General features: G+C 35.6%; 1 protein-coding gene across 1 annotated transcript in view; it reads left to right on the top strand.

Annotated features, from left to right (window-relative positions):
* Nucleotides 1-19,208, top strand: part of ZNF407 (zinc finger protein 407) — a 337,009-nt gene that overhangs the window by 24,549 nt on the left and 293,252 nt on the right. The window contains exons 2-3 of the mRNA XM_062487482.1: nt 2,087-6,919; nt 12,819-12,933. Of these exons, the coding sequence (XP_062343466.1) occupies nt 2,131-6,919; nt 12,819-12,933 (4,904 nt within the window). The 5' untranslated portion in view covers nt 2,087-2,130. The remainder of the gene's footprint in view (nt 1-2,086; nt 6,920-12,818; nt 12,934-19,208) is intronic.

Below are 19,208 nucleotides of genomic sequence, written 5' to 3'. Positions count from 1 at the left end.
GGAAAAACTAATTATCTAATTATCTAATTGTCTAATTATCCCGATACAATTTTTGATAGTGGAAATGTTCAATGTCAGTATTAGTTCACTGCTGGACAAGTTTTCTGGTAAATCTTAAGAATTTATCTGAGAGGAAAGTATCCTATAAAGAAGATGGAGAATTGGTTTGAGGCAGCAAGTTGTCTTGTACAAGAAATGTAAAACTGCTGCTCTTCCCCAGGCTCAAGGGAAGAGTGATTGGGTCTTGGTGGTAGGCTGGGAACTTGCTGTGGAGGTGCAGCAAGTCAAAGGACCCACCATTGCTTATTTAAGGATGGACTTGTGACACTCATCGCTGAAGTAACTCAATATTTGACATTATATAAATAAAGCTGTACTGTGCTTAACCCACATTATTTTCATCTTTTTTTTTTTTTTTTTTTTTGTGTATCCCAGATAGTGCTCATAGCCTTTTCTGGGTAAGATTGCACTTCAAAGGCTTAATCTGGTCCTGCTATTAATTACTGTAGTGTTTTTGAACATACTAACAGTGTGCTGACTTTTACCAGCTGAGACTATAGCCCTGTCTGTTTTCCTTCTGACTAGTTGTGTTAAGTTTCCACGTGGTTTTGGTTTCCACATGGTGAACAAAGAAAAATAGTAGTGCATGAGAACCAGAAAACAACGTTTAGGGGAGAATATCATGATCCTCCAAAGGGCTGTTGTGATCTAGAAGTGGTTATTCTCTTGCTATTTAGTTATAACTAGCTTGGTATAGGTTTGGTCAGTACTTCAGCTCAATGAGAGACCTACTATTGAAAAACTGTTCAAAATGTACGTGACAAATGTGCACTCAATTCCTTAGGGGCCTTCCATAAATTATTCTTAAGCAGAAAAACACTTTTTTACTTCCCTGGGAAATAAGTCAAACTGATTTGAATTTATTTTCTCAGTTTAATGCTTTCCTACTTTGTCCTCAGAATTAAGCAGAATTATTATTTTTTTTACCATATACTTGAATAGTTTTGTGTTATCTACGTTGTCTGTATCAACAATGCAATTACTTAATCTTGTCAGGAAGTACTTACAATTGTGGTCATGGCCTCATTCAATGGGTAACTGAACAAAAAACTGAATACTTGGATCTGCAGCAAATTGATGTTTAAATCATAGTGTAAAGCACATAGATAAACATTTAGTATTTAATCATCTGTTAAAATGAAATGCATTTTCAATTCTCAGTCGCTTCATATCAAAATGAAAAGGTAATAAATGTCAAGATTTGATTTCCCATCTCCATCTCTCTTATAAACTGTGTTGGTAGCATCAGTTTTCTAGTGGCGGCATCTTCTTTGGAGCAGAAGGGTCACATGGGGCAGCTGAGCAAAAGCTTTTGGTAACTGGATTTGAATGGTCAGAGTTTGTGCTGGGTCTCAAAGGTGCTGCCATTCTCTGCACTGTTATTTCATGACTTTTTGTTTCTCCTCCTTTCTCCCTAATTGGGAAACAATGTTTTAGAGGATATTTTAGGAAGGATGCAAAGCTGTACTTGCAGCATATTCTTTTAGAACGTGGTTCTATTTGTGTTTTCCCTCTTTCTCTTTAGCAGATAACCTAAGCAGAGGAAGGAAAGCAAGCTGCATACTTAAAATATTTAACGTTTATGTTGGCTTTGTTTTGCTTGTTGTTGCAGTCATGATTATTTCTCCTGGGAAGTTTTAAATTTGGGAAGCTGATTTTCTAGTTCAGGAGAAGTTAAATATTCTATGACCAGTTCCTTGAAAACTGTTAGTATTTTGTGTCCTAAATATACTTCCAGAAACAAAGGTCACATTTGTCTGCCCAGGTTTAAAACATATATAAGATTTTTTGATTACATAAAAACTATGGGATCTAAGTGTTTGCTCACTTGGTGCTCATCACAGTGAGAGCTCTGTAACTAGAAGGTGGTTTAGATACCATGGTGAAGCTGTTGCCTCATATCTTTCATTGTGTCTTTCTTCCTGCCCTGATTTTAATTTTCTGTATTGCATGGGGTTTTTAAAATTTAATTATTTTAACCATTAAGTTTGCATAAAAGACTAATAATAACTCTTTTGTTTTGTAGGTGCTAAACCAAATGATCTACAATTGGTAATATCACTGTTAACAATGGATGGAGAGGAAAATAAGAAGGGAGATGATGTTGATGAGAATTTACAAGTTGAGTTGACAGAAGAATCCCTAAGAAATACATCAGGAGAAAATGCTGGATGTGACTCTTCATCTCAGCAGAAAACAAGGCTTACATCAGACAAAGTGTTCAGGGACCTTGAAAAGAAAGAAAAAGAGAATGGCACAAATGAAACAGCACTGTCAGAATCACCAAACCTGGATGTTGTTGAAGCAGAGAAACCTGAAAATGTCTCCAGGAAAAGAAAGCAGAGTTCTTCTGAAGACATGAAAGACAGTGGAAGGAAATTGCAAAAAGTTTTAGCTGGAGAAGCATGTGGTATGATAGCTGGAGCTGTGAAGAGCGAAGGAGTCACCAGTTGTCCTGATAGTGACATATTTAATTCAGATATCCTGTGCCTACGTTATGATTTCAGATGTGCTGCTGATGATGCCATATTGAAAAGTCATGAGGAAAATAAACATTCACAAGACGTGTCAGCTGCTGTTCCTGATAAATTATATTCTTCAGAAGAAATCAATGTTGTCTGTACAGCTGGAAACATAGACAAAGGCCCTAAAGGCAAAATGAGTGATCAATGTTTACCTTCCTGCTCTGATAAGGAAAAACATAAACGAGAAAGCCTCTCTAAACCATCCAAAGAGCAAACACGCCCTCAGTGTAGTTGCATAGGTGAGTGTAGTTCAATGTTGCATATGCACGTTAAGCGAGATAGTGAGAAATCCAAGATATTTTCTTGTGATCTTTGTGGTTTTCAGAGTGCTGAAGAGAGTCTCCTAAATTCTCATTTCCTTGGCAAGACTCACCTTCGACGCCAAAATCTTGCTGCACGGGGAGGATTTGTGCAGATATTGACAAAAAAATCTTTTAAAAACCAACAATCTACTGCAACCAAAGAGAGGAATATCAGGGCGAAAGCTGGGACCAATAAATTAAGGGCAAGAACTGCTGATGCAAAAGAATTGAGTATTTGCAGTGCATTGAAAGGCTCAAAAGTAAGTTTGTCTAAACAAAACGGTGGCAGTGAACTTGTTGAAATGATACCATCTTCAAATACTCCCACTGCAAAAAAAGATACTGTGATGGAAGAAACATTGCTTTCTTCTGGTACAGAAGGAAATGATAATGTTCAGACTGAAAAACTAGAAGTACCAGAACCATCAGAAAATATCTTGCAGAAAACAGAATCCCTTCCAACTACCAAAAAGCTACTTAACAGTTTACGTAGGACAAGGAGATTTGATAAACTGAAACACAAAGGAAATGATTTCTTGTTAAGGTTTTCATTTGGACAGGACAGGTCTTCTAGATTAAAAAGGCAGGTTAAAAGAAGATACAGCTTGTTGGGGAATAGTAAGAGACCCAAATCTGAAACTCAGAGAGTACATGTGAAGCCTATCTCCAGCACACAGCTTAAACATGATGAATCAAGCCCTGTGTCACATAGAGAGCTAGAAACAGATGCTAAAAGTAGTTGTAATACTGCTGCAGAAATACAAGATCTTACTGAATACAAGCCAAATACCCCTTCTTCTAGCACTGCAGATGCCAAAGATTCTGAAGTTAAACTTACTGCTGATGATGGTGCTCTTCATACTTGCATGGATTGTGGTCACGTTTTTTACGACCCAGAAAGTTTGGAAACTCATGTTGCAAAGCTTCATACAAAAAGGATCCAGTTTCATTGTCAGATGTGTAGCTATTCCTCTGGAGTCAGGGAGGACATGAAGCAACACTGTCAGGACAGTGAACACCAGATGGGTGCTTGTAGCTTTCATTGTCAGCTCTGTTCATTTACCAGCTTGAATGTGGTCAGCCTTCAAAGCCATATGAGTGAAGTGCATAATATGTCCCATAGTTGTCCAGCTTGCATTCTTTTTTTTCAATTGGAAGAAGAACTGATAAATCATCACAAAAATGAGAAACATGATGGTTCATTATTTCTGCAAGCTACTCCATTGAGTAACACTGATGATACCTTGCAAGTGGTATCTTATAGTGACTCAGTATCGAACAATAGCCAAAGACTTGCAAAGGAAATGGAAGTGTCAATGCAAGCAAAAACTCCAGACTCTTCCTTCATAAATCACAGAAATGAACTAAAGCATTCTATTCTGAATAAAACCCAATTTCAATGTAAAAAGTGTTTTTATAAGACAAGATCTTCCACAGTTCTCACAAGGCACATAAAACTCCGACATGCGCAAGAGTATCACTTCCTTTGCAAGGCATGTAATCTGTACTCACTGAGTAAGGAAGGAATGGAGAAACATATCAAAAGAAGCAAGCATCTTGAAAATGCCAGGAAAAACAACATTGGACTACGTTTTGAAGAATGTATTGTAAAGGTTTGCGTTGGTGTTGGTGGAATTAAATCAGTGGTGGATACTTCAATTTCTGGGAGTGGGAATACAGAGTTGGACAAAGAAATTATACATGTTTCATCCTCTTCTGTGGAAAACATATCGAGAAATAAGGAATTTGTTCCACTTGAGCAAAAGACTGGTGAAACTGAATTGGTTTTAGCTGATGCATCCAAAGGAGGGAGACCTAAAGGTACTATTTCTAGGACATGTACCCATTGTGGCCTTTTGGCCTCCAGTGTTACAAATTTGACTGTTCACATCAGGCGAAAGCACAGTCATCAGTACAGCTATTTGTGTAAGGTTTGCAACTACTACACTGTCACCAAAGGAGATATGGAACGTCACTGTGCAACCAAAAAACACAAAAGCCGTGTTGAAATAGAAGGATGTGGAAAACAGAACTCGGAGATCATCGTTAGCCCTGAAGGAGGTAATTTTGAATCCATTAGCAAGAAGATTAACAGCCCCATGACTGCCTTGCCTGAACATGTTGAGGATGGTGGCCTGTCATCAGATTTGGAAAATTCTGTCTTAGACAATCAGGAAGTTGAGCGAGGAGATGCTGAGTTAAAAGCTGCAAATACCAGTAGGCTGCCAGATTTACAGGCTGCTAGGAATTCATCAAATATAAACCAATGTGTGTTGCTGGAACCAGCAATGGTTGCTCAAGGCTGTGACCCAAGCTTCCAGAGAAGAGCCATGGGTGCAAGTGACAACAAGTGTGTACACTGCAGCTTCATTGCTCATTCTGCCGCTTCCTTAGAGCTGCACGTGAAGCGAAAACATACAAAACAATTTGAATACTACTGCAAGGCTTGTGACTACTATGCTGTTACTCGCAGAGAGATGATAAGGCATGCAGCAACAGAGAAACATAAAATTAGAAGAGAATCTTACATTTATTCTTCTTCTGGGGAGGAAGCAAATACAGCAGATATCACTAAAGAATGCACTGCTTTGCCTCAAGAGGTGCACCATCGCAGTGCAGGAGAATCGAAAACTATTTCAGATGAAACAAAGTGTGCCAATGATCCATCAGAAGATGATCATATGAATAAAAGCTTTACTGAGGGTACTGCCTTAAATGAAAATACACCTCCCGGAATCTCTAAAGATGTCAGTTCCCAAATTGCAGTAGGAGATGAACTTGATAGAGAGTCTAGAAATGGAGGAGAAAACCCTTTTTGTGAAGGATTCCAGCAAACTCCTCAGAAAGATGAAGCTGTTGAACCTGTTAAGGAAGTATCAATTAAAGAAACAGGTACCTGTGAGGTGCAGAAAAGTAAGCACGGTCTGGAGCTGCTCAACTCAGATGATGATTGCGCTGCAGAAGATCAAAATAGATCAAGCAGCACAATCTTCAATTCAGAAAAAGGTGTGGAGAGCTTGGAAGAAAATAGTGAAAACCCAGAAGCAGAATGTAGAGACAAAAACAGTCTCAAAAAAAAATCACTGAAGAAAAATAACCCACTTATGCTATGTCTTCCAGAAACAAGTAGTGCAGTAGAGCAATCAAATCTTTCTGGAAACACTGGAGAAACAGTACAAAATAGACATAGTTTTGATGGTAACAGAAGTTTCAGAGAGGATCCTACTGGGGAGGAGGAAGAAGCCCTTATGGAAGCGCAACATGAAGCTGAAGTAACTATAAATAACAATGTTTGGGAGGCAGATGGCTCAACAGCTGAGGGCACGCAAGAAAGTAGTAATGAGGCTTTAGGAACAGTTATCAGTGCTGATGATAAAGGAAAGGCAATGCAAAATGTTGGCAAGTTTGATTCTTCTATAGTGAGGTTAAAAAGTCATCAAGATGGGGAGGCCACTGACCATTCTGCAGAAGGGCAAATGTCAGGGGCAGTGAAAGCTGGTGAGCTCACAGTGAAAGCAGACACTTCAACAAGTGGTGGGAAAAAGAAGAAGTCAGAAGGAATTTCCCTTGGGGAATCGACACGTATTCGCTGCGATGACTGTGGTTTTCTAGCAGATGGTCTGAGCGGACTAAATGTTCACATAGCCATGAAACATCCTTCAAAAGAAAAGCATTTTCATTGCTTACTCTGTGGAAAATCATTTTACACAGAAAGCAACCTTCACCAGCACTTGGCCAGTGCTGGGCACATGCGAAACGAGCAGGCGAGCGTGGAGGAACTGCCCGAAGGAGGCGCAACCTTTAAGTGTTTGAAGTGCACGGAGCCCTTTGATTCAGAGCAGAGCTTGTTTCTCCACATCAAAGAGCAACATGAAGAGCTGCTTCGGGAAGTCAATAAATACATTGTTGAAGACACTGAGCAGATAAACAGGGAGAGGGAAGAGAACCAAGGCAATGTATGCAAGTATTGTGGGAAGATGTGTAGAAGTAGCAATTCCATGGCCTTCCTAGCTCACATCCGTACCCACACAGGTATGGAAACGCTGTCGTTGCAATTGGTCTCTTTCAAAGAGAGTGAATTATACCATTGGTCTTTTTCTGCTTGTTAAGCCCTTTAATATTTCTTATGAACTGGCATTTGTATTGCCTGATGAGCCCCTGATGAAATTCAAAATTATCTTAAAGGGTATGAAAATGCAGTGATCAAAGGGCAGAAAATGTAAGAACATTTCAAGTAGTCACCCTTCTGCTTTTTGTTTCATATAGAGAGATTTTCTTCCTTTTAATCTCACTTGTAACCATTGATTGGTTCTTATATTTATATAATGAAGCAGTGGTGGTTTGAGAGAACAATTATCTGTTCTTTCTAACTTTCTCTTCTGTGTGGTTAATAGGCAGATTGTTTATTTCATTTCAGTTGAGTGAAACTTTCAGCATTACATAATGCTTCAGAATAAGCATTTGATATTACCTCATTCCTCAAAAAATATCAATAAGAAACAAGAGGTTTTTGTAGAAATAAGTTATAGCTGTTGGAATTGGTCAGCCTTTTTGGAAGGTGGTATGCAGTGCTGATGTGTTGCACAGGGATGTAGCATCTGATTTAGTTTCTGTGCTGATCACACTTTAAATTCATTTTATGTTTAATTTTAAGTGGAAAATTTAAAAACATTTCTGCAGAAAAATGCATAAGCTGCAGTTCTAAATTTATGTAGAAATTCACTGCGATGTTTCTATAAACCTGCCATACATTCTTTATTTTAAATAGACAGCTTTTCTAAATCACTGAGCTCTGCTTAGACAAGTGGTGTCTCCATGGTTGAATTTATGAGTGGATTTGAATAATAAATTCACATTTCAATGAACATATTTTCATTAAAACTGTAAGGTTTATTTTACTGTACTTTTAAATAATGGCTTATTATGGAAGCTATAGTTTAAATTCATGCAGTATTTGAAACTTAGTGCATGGTTACAAGGAAGAGAACAAAAAGGTAAGAAAAAAGAAGTATAGAAGAATGGTAATTCCTGGCATAATCCTAAAATAATTTTGTAAGTTTTTTTTTTATGAAAAGGCAAGGGCGTGACTGGACAACAAATCCTAAAAATTAATCTTGGAGAACAGGGACATTGTATTTCAAACCTTTCAAAGTATTTTACTATAACTGCAGTATTCGTGTATACCAATAACTCACATACTTAATACTTTCAGCATTACTCCTGTCCTGTCAATAGCACAGTTATCTGTATTGCTTCAGCTAATATCCAACTTTGAATGCAGTGTTAAGTCTTTAGAGGGATGCTCATGTTCACATGGTCAGAACAGCTGTATAAGCCCTTAATATGCCCTCTTACAGCAGATAAAACTGAATAAAACTAAGGGGGAGGATACTAATGGAGCTCTCTTTAGAATTCTTTATGCAACTGTCTGGTCAAGACATGTTGCTTATAATTGATGTGTCCATTACTTGAATTCTCTTGTAATTATAGTCAATAAGTCTTGTAAATGTGTTAAAGCTCACTAAAAGCATACAAATTCAAGAACAGAGTAAGGCTAATAATTTAAAATAATCAATGTAGGCATTTCAGCACTTAATTTCCCTTGTGTGTTGATAGCTGATCATTCTTAATCCATTAAGATTTATTTAGTCGTTTACAATGCAAAATAGGTTTGCACTGGTCACTTGTGCCATTTGAAAATGTCCACCAGGTTAAGTGCAGAATGTAGTCCATTAGTCTTCCTTGACTATATGTATTAATTGCATTTAAAATCAAGTTAATGTGGATGTGAAAGTGAGGTAACTATCAATATATGACAAAGCAACCCTACTTACATAAGTTACATCATTGATTGTAACATTTAGTAAAAGTTAGTGTACTTTTTAACATCTTGTGTGTAGGTCTTATCATGGAGTATATTTTTACTGTGCCTTTGGATAGAACTAAAAATGCAAAGCAGTGGAAGAATACATTTAATTTTGCAAGTAATTTTTTTGGTGCAGAAGTATAGAAGGGTTACAGAACAGAGTTTTGTCTGTCCTCTGTCTCACTTCAACTTTAAATGAAAAGTTTTTCTTAGGCTTTGCTCATTCACACAAATAGTAATATGGAGAGTTTTATTAATACTTTATGGGAAGAAGGCTTTCTCTTCCAATCTGTATTTTCCTTTTTGTGGCTTTCTTCATACAGAACCTTTTCTTCCCATCTGTATCACAGTGGATGCAGTTTAATAATAAACAAATATTTTTAGGTTATTGGGAGTGGTGGCAGAGGGAAATGACCAACTGCACCAATTGTACGTTCAGTTCTTGTAACATTGGTGAGGCAAAGTCCACCATTTCCAGCTTCGCACCTGTCCCAGAGTACCAACAGGTAGATAAGAGCACAGCCACACATTTTCCCAATTATTGTTCTGATTATATGCTTTTTTAAAAGTCTGTCATCAGCATCTGGATGTGCATAAATAGGTTTATATACATGTGTATGTATGTATAACCATTGCCAACTCCTCTCCTTTTTTAAATTGAGTAATCAGTGATGATTTGGGGTGGTGAAGGGAAGGGAAAGTTGCAGAAAGATGCAACTAATAATTTCCATTAATAGAAAAAGAATGTTTCAAAGTACCATTAAATAACGTAGGAAATTTTCACATTGCAAATGAAAGAAAAGCTTTGCTATAGAGGACCTAACAAGTAAGTCCATCACATGTTGACAAGTGAAAATGAGGAAGTGTAAAGAAGAATAAAAGGAGTAGTAGAGGTGGAAGACATTTTAGTTTGCAATTGATGGAGGTCCCATAAACTTAATTAACAATCAACATCTGAGAAAAAGTCACCTGCAACCACATCATCTTTGTTTCTTTTCTCATCAGACTTCTCAGTTAATGGCAGTTGTGCCCAATGCAAGTATGCTGTATTACTCCCCATGTTCTAAACATAGGAGGCAATGGTATGATGACATTTCATTGTGGCTCTGCTCACTTTGTATTGGGCCTGAGCTAGGAACACAGCCATGCCTGCAGGTATAGGTGATGTTGCCCTTGGCTGGCCTGGAGCTGTGGCTGTGAATTTTTTCTTACAGCTTTGGGTCTGTATTGTCCTGATGTAAAGCAAGGATTATGGACTCAACTATTTTTTTACAAAACAATAGAATAGTTTGTGTCTGTCTGACCTGCACTCTTTAAATTTAGTCTTATTTTCAGTCTGGTATGGTGGTGTTGATTTTTGTTTGTTTTGTTGTTGTTCTGTTTTTGTTTTGTTTGTTTGTGGTTGGTTTGTTTGGTGTTCGTTAAGAGCCTTATTTTTTCCTGCTACCACCAGAAAATACACATTTGTTTTCCATGCTGTAACTTGTGGGTAAAGGAGTTTGGTGGAGTTTTTGGCTTTTTTTGGCTTTTTCTGGCTATTTTTTTTGAGTCATTTGGTTGAAAATATGATATAGTGGCAGCATTTTTCTCTTTTTTTTTTCCTGAGAACTTAAAGCCAAATTTGAATCCAGTAGTATCATAGCCTAAGAGAACCACTGAAGTTGGTGATAAGTATGGCTAAGAAATGGTTAAACATTTTACATTGTTTCAGACAACTTTATGGCAAATACACTTTTTTTTTTCTACCATTAATTTAAATCTTAGTCTAATGTCTTAATTTTTAGTATAAAATTTTGGTTTGTTCCATCTAAGAACATACTGGAACAAGTTTCGCACCAGAAACCTAAAAGGGAGATACCCTGCTTTTGTTTCAGATGATAAATACTGACCTGAGCCTGCCAGCACTTGAATTTTCATGGAGTTTAAATGGAGATATTAAGATATATTCAGCTCTGGATCTGATAAAAAAAATCAAAACCCCTCAAGGCCTCAGTGATTTTTGGATGAGAGCAGTCAACAGAATAATACATTTCTGTATTGTCAGCACACTGTAGTCACAATTGGTCTGAACTCAAGTTCTTCACAAAGAGTCATGTAAATGGAAAACAGCAAAGGTCTTGTATGGAAGCCCTGCGGGACACCTGCAGTAACAAAATGAGGAACGAATTTACAATTTAATCAGTAGGAGAGAAACTGAGGGAACATAGGATAGAATTCACATGGTATTTGAATTCTACGAGAAAAAAGAATAGTATAAACACCAGTAGATTTAAAAAAAATCCTCTTCACCTGTGGCCTTGTTGTTATTAATTGTCCAGCTAAAGATTGTAAGTTAAAACATCAACTTTTAGTGGTCTTTTAATGCAAAGATAAAGGGTTTTTTTAATTTGCTCTGGTCTCTTTGTAGAATGCAGTGTTGATTTGAAATGTCACCAAATTAATGATTAATTCAGTTTTTTCAGGATCATTTAAATAAACTGTTTTTTTTTTTTTTTCAGTGTGATGGATAGAATGTGATTGCAGTGAGCTGCAGTCTGAACCTGCTTTTGACATTTAAACATATAAAGCTGACTAGATATAACCATTGAGGTGCTAAATATATTTTACATCTACTTCCAACAGTAGAAATGGAAGTATTAAGAGATCTGGCTTCATTGTCATTGAACTGTGAAATATTCAACCTTGTCTGCCCATGCTTAGTAGTGTTGACTTTTTTATTTCAGTTAGAAGATTAAAATTAAATGCTTCATTTTTCGTTAGCTTTTGGGAATTAAATTGAAATTTAAGACTCTAAAATTTTTTCTAAGATCCTCAATTTCACCAGTAGATTCTTGGAGGATATTCTGTTTTCAAGGGCAAAGCAAAAAGGTTCATTGATCAAGTATGATATAGTGCAACATTTTTCTTATCAGAGCTCTTTATGTATATATATATTAAAGATCCCATATTTCATATTGTGCTTAACTGTATTGCAAGAAATACTTCACAAAACATATACTAAACATAATATGGAGATGCTTTGACCATATTGTACTTACTGTTAACTGCAATTCTATGATTTTGATTTATTGATTTAAGGATTTAGTGGGCAGAAAATTGGAAAGTGCTTCTATTCTAGAATGATGTTGCTCCGTAATAACCTGGGGACTGACATGTGCCCAATTTAACTATGTCAGTAAAAAAAGATAGTTCTTCCATCTTGAAAGATGATCACTGTTAATTAAGGCAGACAAATAATTTGACTTTTTGCTGAACTGATGTGATACAAGAAATAGGTTGATACTTTTTCCTTGAAGGAATAATTTCAGAGTTCTTCGGTCTGCAGCAGACATTTAATATTAAAGTTTGTTCTTGAAATAAATAATAGCCAAAATGTCAATACTTGTGGTTTGCAGAATAATCATAAATTCTTGACCATAAAACAGTCATAAAGGCATAATATTTTATCCACTGTATATTCATACATTGCATGCCATTACAATAGCTAGGTGATGAATCATTTGCTGTGTGTGACAGAACAAATCTGAAATACCAATGCTAATGTGAAATCTATTCAAAGCTGGAAGACTTGTAATATTATTTTACTTTAAAAATATTTGCTAAAAAAAATGTACATTTTGCAGTTTAAACCAAAACCAAGCCACTTTAACACCATTACCTGAATTTCAGCATTTGGCCATTGGGAAAGGCGTAGAAAAACTTTTGCCATCTTGTTGAAATGTTATCTGCCTATTATATTTTCTTCTCATTTTAATGTGTTTAGTGGGTTTTTAATGACAATAAAAAGACCAGATTAAAAGTTCATAAAGTGTTTTCTGTTATCTTTAACTTGAGGAGACTTTAATGAGTAATGTATAGAATACAATGTATGGAATATACTGTCTGTGTCCTGGGAGTTAGAAATTTATGTACAAGACACTTCTTTTTATTAGGCAAAAATCTCAACCAGGTTAAATGTGGGATAGGTTTTTAAAAGGTTACTTTTCCTCAGGAGTTTTTATTTCTTTAACCATGGGTGATATTTTATTCTAATTCACCTCATATCTTATGCTAAATTTTACTTAGGATCAAAGCCATTCAAGTGCAAGATATGCCACTTTGCAACAGCTCAGCTTGGAGATGCCAGAAACCATGTCAAGAGGCACCTTGGGATGAGGGAATACAAGTGTCATGTCTGTGGGTGAGTAAATTGAAACAGTCTCCACCATGGTTAACCAGGAGAAGAGCACAGAATATGCATTGTTTCAGAATTGAAAACTGTGATGTGAGCAAGAGTGGCTAAAATTATGCATGCATATCCTCCTTTCCATTGTTATGGTAAATTCCTTAAATACAGTTATGACATTCTTTTCCCACTTCTAATCCTGCACTGAAGATGAGCAATTTTATGGGCTACAAGGTCAATTTGAACCTGTAATCTGTAAATTGACTAAATTATAGGATGTTCATTCACATTGCCAGGGAGAACTGTAAATTCCATTTAAAGACATAAAAAATATATAATATAGACTTTACTGTGTGGGGCTTTTTCTTTTGCAATACTGTTATAATTTTAGTACCATTAACAGATTTCTGGACTCCATTAGAGTTTTCATTCTTTATGAAAACAAAACAGAAGACAGATTTTTCAAACAAATGGATCTAAAATATTGCAGGCATAAGACTTTTAAAATAAATTTAAGTCTTTTATGTGTACTTGTATTCCTGTTTGTTACCCAAAAAAATCTTGTTTTTCTTTTAACAATCGTTATTTCCTTAGAAGGATCGTTCATTATGTTTAATTGTCCTTCAAATGTGTTGCATTTAATAGGAGGCATTGAGACTCCTTAATGCAAAACTAATTAATTTAGCAGAAATGTTTAAAAGGTTTTAAAATGCCATGGCATATATGGTACATCATAGGACATTCAAAGTTGGATTTTAATACCCTAGTTCTGATTAAAAATATATTTTAATGTTATTATGCTGAAGAAATTAACTAATATATGCATCATATAAAAACATTTTATGCAAACCTATGTAACTGCTACAGCAGTCTTATGGCTAATGTGTAGAAGAGCACAGGTTCAATTAGATGGTGCAGTGCACACATTCATGGTGTGCTGTGATGTTGGGGATAATATTCAGCAAGAGGAGGTTTTTAAGCCTTAGTGTACCACTCCATTGCAGGACAAAGTGAGTTACACATTTTGGAAGACAAGTGAACCTTCAGCTGAAGATGCAGCTGAGTGATTTTCACTGATTCATCTCTGTTTTTCAAATAATTTTGCATGTGGCATTATGAAATACTTTGAATGTTTTCTCACTTAAGAAAACTAATCACTGACTTCTTGAAATGAGAAATAAAAATCTATGACCCCAATTTTAAGTCCACTGCATATCAGCAGTAGAATAACTTGTGCTATTCCTCATTTTGAGGGATAGTTAAAATGAACATGGTAGGGTATTATATATTGTTTTAAAAATCTTATTTGCTGTCTTTGATTTATCAGTTGCCAAGAATCTGACATAGAAGATAGTTAAAAACTACAGATCCATAGCAGTGTTAAGCAAAGGCTAAACTCTCTTTCTTAGAAGTTGTCCACAAACTTGACATTGGTTGTTTGTTCAATTCCCTTTTTACTTAAACTGAAAAATCATCATATTATTTAACTATTTCCTTGTGAGAGGAAAAGTAAAAAAAAAAAAAAAAAAAATTCAAACCAGATAATACAGTATCTTTTATATTAAAAAGAAGAAAACTAAAATTATTAGGATTTGGTATAGTACCTAATTTTTTCAGAAACTCATTCTATTACTTCAGGATTGACATGCCTGACAGAACCTGTCTCAGAAATTGCACAGCTCTCATCTGGGATTCACAGTAGTTGTGCAAGAGAGAGAGCAAAACATATGTGAATGATTTAAACTTTGGATTGAAGTGGTAGTCACTTTCCTAAGCTGATTGCTTACTCTATGTTCTGACATGTCATACCTGGTAGCCAGGCAGGTACTTATTTTCCGTTTTTGTGTATTGTTAATTTTCATTAACAATGTGGAGCTGTGCTATTTAGATATGACTAAACAATTGGTGAAGAGATAAACACCACAATACCCCATGCTTACAAAACTCTGGTTTATAGCCCTGTTTTCACTTAATGTGCACCAAAAATTTATTTTAACAATCATACACTAACATTGATTTATTTGGAAAAGACATTTTTGCATTGTAGCTAACAGTCCTGAAGAGCTCATCAGGATTTGAAGGAGAAATGACCAGAGCAGTTTGAACTGTAGTCCATATAATGAATATGCCAACTTATATGTGGAAGAGGAGAAAAAAAGTGTTAATAGCCTGTGCTGTATTTGTGCTCTTTTAATTGAAAGGACTGGGTAGTGTGTTGGTTAAAAAAATAAAGCAGCAACATAAAAAAGATAAAATTGCTAGGATTGGCTATCGGATTAGTGGCACTATAGAGCATTGGTACATTAACACCACTGACAATGTCAATTCATTATCATTGATGGCTAAATAATCTTAGAAATGCTCAGTGGACCTATTAGTTCCTGAACATAAGCAGCTCATGCTGCATTTCTTCATTAGCTTTAATTGCTATAAATTTTACCTTTTTAAAAATCATGCCTTAAAAAGGTGAAGTGATCTTTCAGGAACATTAACTCTGTAATTTTGTCACAAACAGAAGGTCCTGCACTATGTTTTCTTTTCTACAGTAGTTAATATTCTATCCTCTGACTTTTAGATTCTCAGTAATAAGCCCTCTGCTAGTTGTGAGGATAAATTGTGTTTCAAAAGCTTTTGAATCTGCTTGGGCACTTTTTAAAGGTGAAATGTCAGTGCAACATCATGGTGTGGTCTCAAAATACCACGTGTTTCAAAGACAAATGATTTTTAAATTTTGGTCTTAAAAGGAAAAAAAGAAGGCAAAAAGTGTATTTTTGGTGGTTTTTTTAGGAAGGGTTTGCTGTGTCTCAGTTTTCCAAATTATCCTCATATTTACATGCTACAAGGTACACGGTATATAATTCAGCTAGTTGTTGAAAAAGGCAGTAATTTTGCTGTGTTGTTTTATTTTTTTTTAATTGAAGTTCAGCGTTCGTTTTTCTTCAGCTGCACAGCAGAAACTACATGACACAGAAATTGGACACCGCTCATGTTTTAACATTTGGAATAAACCGTCTGCTACTCCTTCCCTTATCGCAGATGTGTGTTAATTGTTTTCTTTTCCATACCCACGGCTGTAAAACATATCCCATTATTTCAGGGGTCATGTCTATTTTCTGTGTGGTGTTCTTTAATTTTTGAAAGTCTGACTCTGAAATTGGCTGATACCCTGCGTTAGGTGAGCAAATCTTGGTTGTCCAGCATTGAAAATTTTTGTTCCATTTGCCTGGTGAAATGCTATGAAAAGGCTTATCATGCACTTTTCAAATTTTATCTCTTAGGTAGGATATAAAAAATGCATTGTTCTGCAATTCTGGTTTTGAACAGAATTTATAGGTGATGTTTGATTTAAAAATATGTCTATTATTCTTTGCCTTTTTCTTGCCTTTGCTTTTAGAAACAGAATTTCGGGTATGTAGTTACATGTTTCAAGTAAGAGTGGCTGCTTCCTTGTTTTTTTTCTTTTTCTTTCATTTATGACCACTCAAAAATCGATTGAAGAAGATGAGTATAAGGTAGGTTTGGATTGTCAGGAAAATTTTCAGTATTTAAATTGCGTACATAAACATTTTTTGCTACCTTCCTACAGATTGAAAGGGCATTTGTAGCAATGTCTTTATTATGTTTTTTACATGTATAGTTTTTAATGTACAGTAGTCAAGTATTTTGAGAAAAAAAGTAAGCTTTTCCAGACACAAAGGAATTCTGAGGGGTGTCAGAAAGATTATATTTTTTTCTGTGTTTTACTGGAGTAGTTGTTTTGTAGTTTTTTGATGTGATGTTTTGGTTTTTTGTTGCCTTTTTTTTTTTGTTGTTTTGTTTGGGTTTTTGCTTTGTTTTGGTCTTTTGGTGGCTGGAGATATTAACCTGTATTTACTTGGTGCTCCTTAGTTCTCTATATGCTTTGAAACTCCTTTTCTCAATTAATTCTGGAGCTATCATAAGGTGTTCTGATAAATAAGTGTTTTGCTAATTTAGGTGATTTCTTAAAGCCTCAAATAAATAAGCTTTGGGGATAGTTATAGTGTCCCAAGCAAGGAAACAACCCCACTTCTGTTGCTGTTGTCAATGCTAAGAGTAATTCAGAGATGCATATAAAGTTCAGTATTTTAATGACACTGGTTGCATGAAGAACGTCTAAACAAAACTACTCACCTGTATTGAGCATAGTGACTAATAGATCTTTGTTCTTGCAAGATAAGGATGTGCTTTGACCAGCTGCATAAAAAAAAAAAATAAAAAAAATTGGCCGTGCTCCTTTTTGTTGCTTCCAAAAAATCGTCTCGATTTTCAGATATTTTTAACTGATTATTATTAATACAGGCTACTTTTAGTGAAAGATTGCCTTTAGCAAGCAAAAAAGACTTATTCATAAATTTATTGGTAAGAGCGGGAAAAACATATTTTTAAGGATGCCTTAACGTACTGTAATGTAAATTAATTATTTATACTTCTGCAGTTTGCGAAATCTTAAATAGACAGTTGCTACTCTAGTAAAACTATTTTTGTGTGGTATTACCTAGTTTTTGTGCATTAGAAGGGATCTCTGTGTAGATGATTATAATGTCACTTTCTGACCTTTGCAGCTTGAATAATTGTAAATCATTGCTTCATAACGTGTCAGAGAATGTCTGTACTAGGGAATTAAATGGCAGAATATAATAGACCAAATTATTGCCTGTCATGTTTTCAACAACACAGTTAGTATTTGAGTTACACTTAATCATTACGTGCATTAGCAACTTCATTGGAATCCAGCTTCAGGCTGAGCATGAAATACATTACATTATTTAAACCTCTAATGGTAGAAGTCATTTATTTGTGTTGAAGTGTACAACATGCAGAGTTTCATAAAGCAAGGAACACTTGAGAGCTTAATTTATCCAAATCAAAGTCTAAATGCAGATAAACACAAGTGGCAAAAATTAGTAATTTTTATAGTCTGGAAATATTTAAAAATACATGGTTGTGGGTAATTGTAGGCAGCAGGAATAAATTAAAATCACTATTTTTAGTCAGCTCTGAGAATTAAAACTTTTATATCTAAATAATCAAATGCATCATGAAATTGCATTTTTGAATGAACAATTAATTATACACATCATATGTACAGATGTGTCCAAACAAAAAATACATGTTTTGTGCAGCTGTTTAGATCAGAGATAATTGCATGTGAAGTGACTGTTCCAGATTCAGCTATTCTTAGTTTCTCTATCTGCATTTTGCCATTTGATCCTATCAAATAACTTGTGTCCACATTCACTTTAGTAAAGAAGAATGAGGTGAACTTACATAGCAGCTTTCTAAACTTGCATATGCTTTAAAAAAATTAACAAGAAAATGCTAGAAAAATATGTGAAGTAACATATGTGTTATCTTTGTTCAGCTGTCTTATCATTTTGTTAGATTTGCAAACCTGACCTTCAGTACATAGTCTCTTTTTTTACTATTTAAGAAAACTTCTTGAAGTGTAAGCAATTTACTTTTATTCAGAAAAGGTCCCAGCACCTTTAAACAGCTGGTACAGATCCCAGGATGTGTTGTGGAAGACTGTCCTGGCATAGAAGTCTGCCATGGAATTGGCTGGAGTTGACTGGTGGGAGACTTCTGTACAGGCAGTAGAAGAACTCTTCTGTTTGAGACTGCTGTAACAGTTGATACATAGCAATCAGGACCAGCTTTCCCACTTAATAAATGGGTTTTTAGCAATTTGTATCCTAAATGGGATTATAATAATGATTTAGTTGTGCTTGCTGAAGAGACAAGGTATATAAGGGATATATTCACATTGTATTTTATATTTGGAGATACACAGAGCTCCGTAGAGTCCAATTCAATGCACTTCCAAATGGCAGCTATTGAGATGCAAAGAGGCGTGGAACCTGTAACTACAGCTTTTACAGACATGCATTTTTAATAATTTACTTTATTGTAGATTGCTTTGATGTCCAAGAAATGTGCACTTCTGCTAAGCCATAGGCACCTCACGCTGAACACATCTTCTGGCCACACAGGGTGGGTTTGAGCCCCTTTTTGAAGGTGCAGGCCTTGTGACTAATGGGAAATAGTCTGGCGGTGTTTAACACTTGGTGCTAAGGCAAGCAGCAGTTCAGTTCAGAAACTGAAACAGTTTTTCAGTTTCAACTGAAAAAGGGACTCCTGTCCTTATCATCATGGTTTAGAAGGATTGGCCCAAAGGTTGGGAAATATGCTGTTAAAAAATGCTGTCTGTTGGCAGAACGAGTTGGCAGAAAAGTTAACTCTGTTTTGGTGGCAGTGAGAAGAAGGAGGAT

This window comes from Cinclus cinclus, chromosome 1 (assembly GCF_963662255.1).
Source record: "Cinclus cinclus chromosome 1, bCinCin1.1, whole genome shotgun sequence".
Lineage (NCBI taxonomy): Eukaryota > Metazoa > Chordata > Aves > Passeriformes > Cinclidae > Cinclus > Cinclus cinclus.
The sequence above is the reverse complement of the archived record's forward strand: the minus strand, read 5'-3'. Positions and strand labels throughout refer to the sequence as shown.